General features: G+C 34.8%; 1 protein-coding gene across 1 annotated transcript; it reads right to left on the bottom strand.

Annotated features, from left to right (window-relative positions):
- Positions 1-371: 371 nt before the first annotated feature.
- LOC129311324 (flavonoid 3'-monooxygenase CYP75B137-like) lies at positions 372-3,528 on the bottom strand. The gene is made up of 2 exons (XM_054953555.1): positions 2,477-3,528; positions 372-1,143 (listed from the first exon to the last, which is right to left on the bottom strand). The coding sequence occupies exons 1-2, from the start codon at positions 3,386-3,388 to the stop codon at positions 523-525; spliced, it is 1,533 nt and encodes a 510-aa protein (XP_054809530.1). The 5' UTR covers positions 3,389-3,528; the 3' UTR covers positions 372-522.
- Between the last annotated feature and the right edge of the window lie 268 nt (positions 3,529-3,796).

The raw sequence follows: 3,796 nt of genomic DNA, 5'->3' as shown, positions 1-3,796 counted from the left end.
AGTAATTTATAAATTTTGAATGAATATTTATAAATAATAATATTTAAATTATTATATATAAAAATATTTAATATTTTGGCAATATTTATTAAATTTTATTTTAATAAGAATTGAAGAAAAAGACTTAAGAATGTTCAACGCTCATAGAAAAAAATTCATGGGTTAATTAGCATCAAAAGACATGGTCAGAATCTAACTTGTGACTATGCATGGACCCCATAGACATGCCACATTAGCATATAATGACAGAGTTAACAGTTTATTAACGAAGAGGGTTTTTTGCTCCTCAAAAAAATAGTTCAGGAATAAAATTACCCCACTTAAAAGTATAGGGTGCCAAGCACTTCTAAAAAATAAGTATAGGGACAAAATTAGACTTTAACCTTATATTTATTCATGACCCATCAAACACATAAATAAGTGGTGATAGTTATTGTACTATTGACTTGTGAATTGAAATGTGCTCTTTATCATATATATCAACAAATAATTGACTCCTCTAAGTCAATTAACATACACATTCTATTCATATAGAGTGGGGTTGGATAGTCTTGGCGTAGGTATAGCAGCGAGAGGAACTCTCTTTTTTAGCACAATACCAAACTTCTCAGACATATCTAACTCTTGGCCTTCAACTACTTTCCAGTCAAATGAATGCATCAGTGTTGCCATAGAATATAGAAAGGTCCTCTCAGCCATGGCTATCCCTGCACACATTCTTCGTCCAGACCCAAATGGGAAATAATCAAAATCATTCCCACTAAAATCCCATTTCGCATCCAAGAACCTTATAGGGTCAAACTGAAGAGGATTGTTCCAAATCAAAGGATCTCTATGTATGGCCCACACATTCACAAACACACGAGAGCCTTTTGGGACAGTGTAGCCTTCTATAATGGTGGTTTCACTTGGACAATGAGGAACTAAAAGAGGAAGAGCAGGATGTAACCTGAGAGTTTCTTTCATAACAGCAAGCAAACATGGAAGCTTGTGAATGTGTGACTCTTCTACTGTGTTCTCTCTTCCCACAATATTGTCCAATTCTTCTTGAACCCTTTTCATCACCTCTGGCTCATTTATGATATGAGCTAAGGCAAAGTCAATCGCGTTTGAAGTTGTGTCACTTCCTCCAACCACCATGTCCTGCCCATGAATTGATTTAAGCATACAGATTTTGTTTTTAATAAAACCATGCTTGATTAAAAAAACATATTACGGAAAAATATTTGCTAAAATATTTATGAAAAACATAGTTTTCAACCTAAATTTTTTTTATCAACTTGAATCTAAGTTACTGTAGTTTTTTCATTAAACAATCATTCTTTAAAGTTGTGGTTACTTTTGGTCAAAATTCCTAGGGAAAATGACAATTAGAGACCCTATACAATAATGTTAATTACATATCTTAAATTATTAAAATCATGATAACAGACATTAGTCCTTATTATGTTTTCTTTTCCCACAACGTTGTCCAATTCTTCTTGAACCCTTTTTGTCACCTCTGACTCATTTATGATATGAACTAAGGCAAACTCAATTGAGTTAGAAGATGTGCCGTTTTCTTCAATCACCATATCCTCCCCATGAATTGATTTCAGCATACAGAATTTTTTTTTTTGAAAACCATATTTGATAAAAAGAAAATATTACGGTAAAAAGATATTTGCCAAAGTATTCATGAAAAGCATAGTTTTCTTCCTAAAGTTTTGGTCAACTTAAATATAAGTTATTGTAGTTTTTTCATTAAACAATCGATCTTTAAAGTTGTGGCTGCTTTTGGTCAAAATTCCTACTTACTAAACATTATTATCATATTATACAGACAATATTCCATGTCACTATAGGGATTGCTGATAGAAGGTAGAAGATATAAAGAGAACATCAAATTACAACACTACGTTTTTGTATGCCATGTATCTTAATATCCGGTGATTTATATGGCAGTAGTTAAATGGTTGAAATGAATGCATCTTAAAAAAGCAGTCTTTTTTTGTTTTTTGGGGTACAATTCAAAAAGCTCTCTTTTAACTGTTTCATTTATTTTTGGTGAAGTCCTATTATTACAATGTGTATACTCATCGAGCGAGATAATTACTGATAGAATTCAAATTCCTACGTAGTTGGTGATATATCATTGCCACATTAGTAACATATTTTTCTTTTTTTTTTTATAGAACCACATTAGTAACATATTATTTCCAAAAATTTTGACCAAAAGTTTAATTACTACAATTTCAAATTTCAAAGTTTGGTTTGTTAATTGAAATGTTTAAAGACTTCTTATAAAAAACGAAAAAGGAAAAAAGTTTAAGGACTATAACCCAAATTAATCAAAACTTTAAGAACTAGAAATTATATTTTCCTAATATATTTTTTACTCCAATTTTTTTAACATTTATCATAATTAATTTAAACTAATTAAATTATAAAATAATAAAATAGATGTGTTCAAATGATTATAGAAGGGTGAAAATACCATGAGGAGGGCCTTAACGTGGGTCATGGTGAGTGGCGTTTTAGAATTCTCTTCGTCCTTCAATTTCAACAAAAACTGCAAGAAATCTTTACTCTCTTCTTCAGTCCCACCGTCACTGTCCCTCCCAAGTCGCAGCTTTATCATCTTCTCGAAGATCTGATCCAACCGTGGGACCAATGAACGCATCTGTTTCTCTACGCCTTGCAAATCAAACCGGGCCAAACCGGGAAAAAAGTCTGACATGTTGGGTTTCCCCAACAGCTCCGTCATGTGCGCCACCACTTCCCTGAACTCCGCTCCCACAACCGCCCTCTCATCCCCTTCCATCGTCCTGCCCCACATCATACTAGTGGTCACGTTCAATATGGTAAGGAAAATCTGCTTCCCAATGTCCACCGGAGACCCGACTCGGCTGTACAGATACCTAACTGTTTTTCGGATCTCAGTGCGACGGAGTTGATAGACGGAATCCAAGGTGGTGTTGCTGAGCATCTTAAGCGCACACACTTTTCTCAACATCCGCCACTCAGGTCCGTAACGAGACCAAGCTATGTCGTTTCCTCCGTAGGTGGCTAACCTGCCGGCGATGGGGACGTCACGGTTGGCGAAAGTGATGTCATGGTCCTTGAGCACTTGACGAGCGATTGAAGGGGATGAAAAGACGATGCAGGATTGGGTGCCTAGTCGGAGCGAGAAGATGGGGCCATAGGTTTGAGAGAGAGAAGCGAAGTAAGAGTGAAGCTCGGGATCGAGAGAGAGAAGATTGCCGAATAAGGGGAGGCCCGGTGGACCTGGAGGTAGGTTGGGACTGGGTTTGGTGAAGAAGATCCTGGCATACCAAGCGACGGCGAAGATGCCACAGAAAGCAAGAAACAGAGGTGTGAGAGTATCCCACTGGCTTATGGAATCCATCAGATTCTGAAACAAAGTTGGTGCGAGGGTTATTATCCTGAGACTAAATTCAGATCCAAGAAGGAAGGATGAGAGAGCCAAGAAGGAGGGTCAGGTATACTTCGTAACTACCGGCGCTGCCAATGCGCTCACGGCAGACGTTATCTTTTCAAGAGTAAAGACAAAAAATTATATTCCATCCATTTATAAATATAAAATATTTTTATTTAAATTTTATCTTTTAATAAAATAATTATTTATTTTTAAATTAATTCTAAATTTTTCATATTTAGTCCTATTAAATATTCAATAATAAATATAAAGTCATTATCAATAAGAACATTTAAAAAAAACAATAATTATATTTTAAAAAATTAAAAATATTTTATATTTTTAAACATGAAGGGAGGAAGTATATTTCTCAACTAA

This window comes from Prosopis cineraria, unplaced genomic scaffold, assembly GCF_029017545.1.
Source record: "Prosopis cineraria cultivar Desert tree isolate PC_DT_omini unplaced genomic scaffold, ASM2901754v1 PC5, whole genome shotgun sequence".
Classification (NCBI taxonomy): domain Eukaryota; kingdom Viridiplantae; phylum Streptophyta; class Magnoliopsida; order Fabales; family Fabaceae; genus Prosopis; species Prosopis cineraria.
Note: the sequence above shows the minus strand (reverse complement) of the source record. Positions and strands in the feature narration are given on the sequence as shown.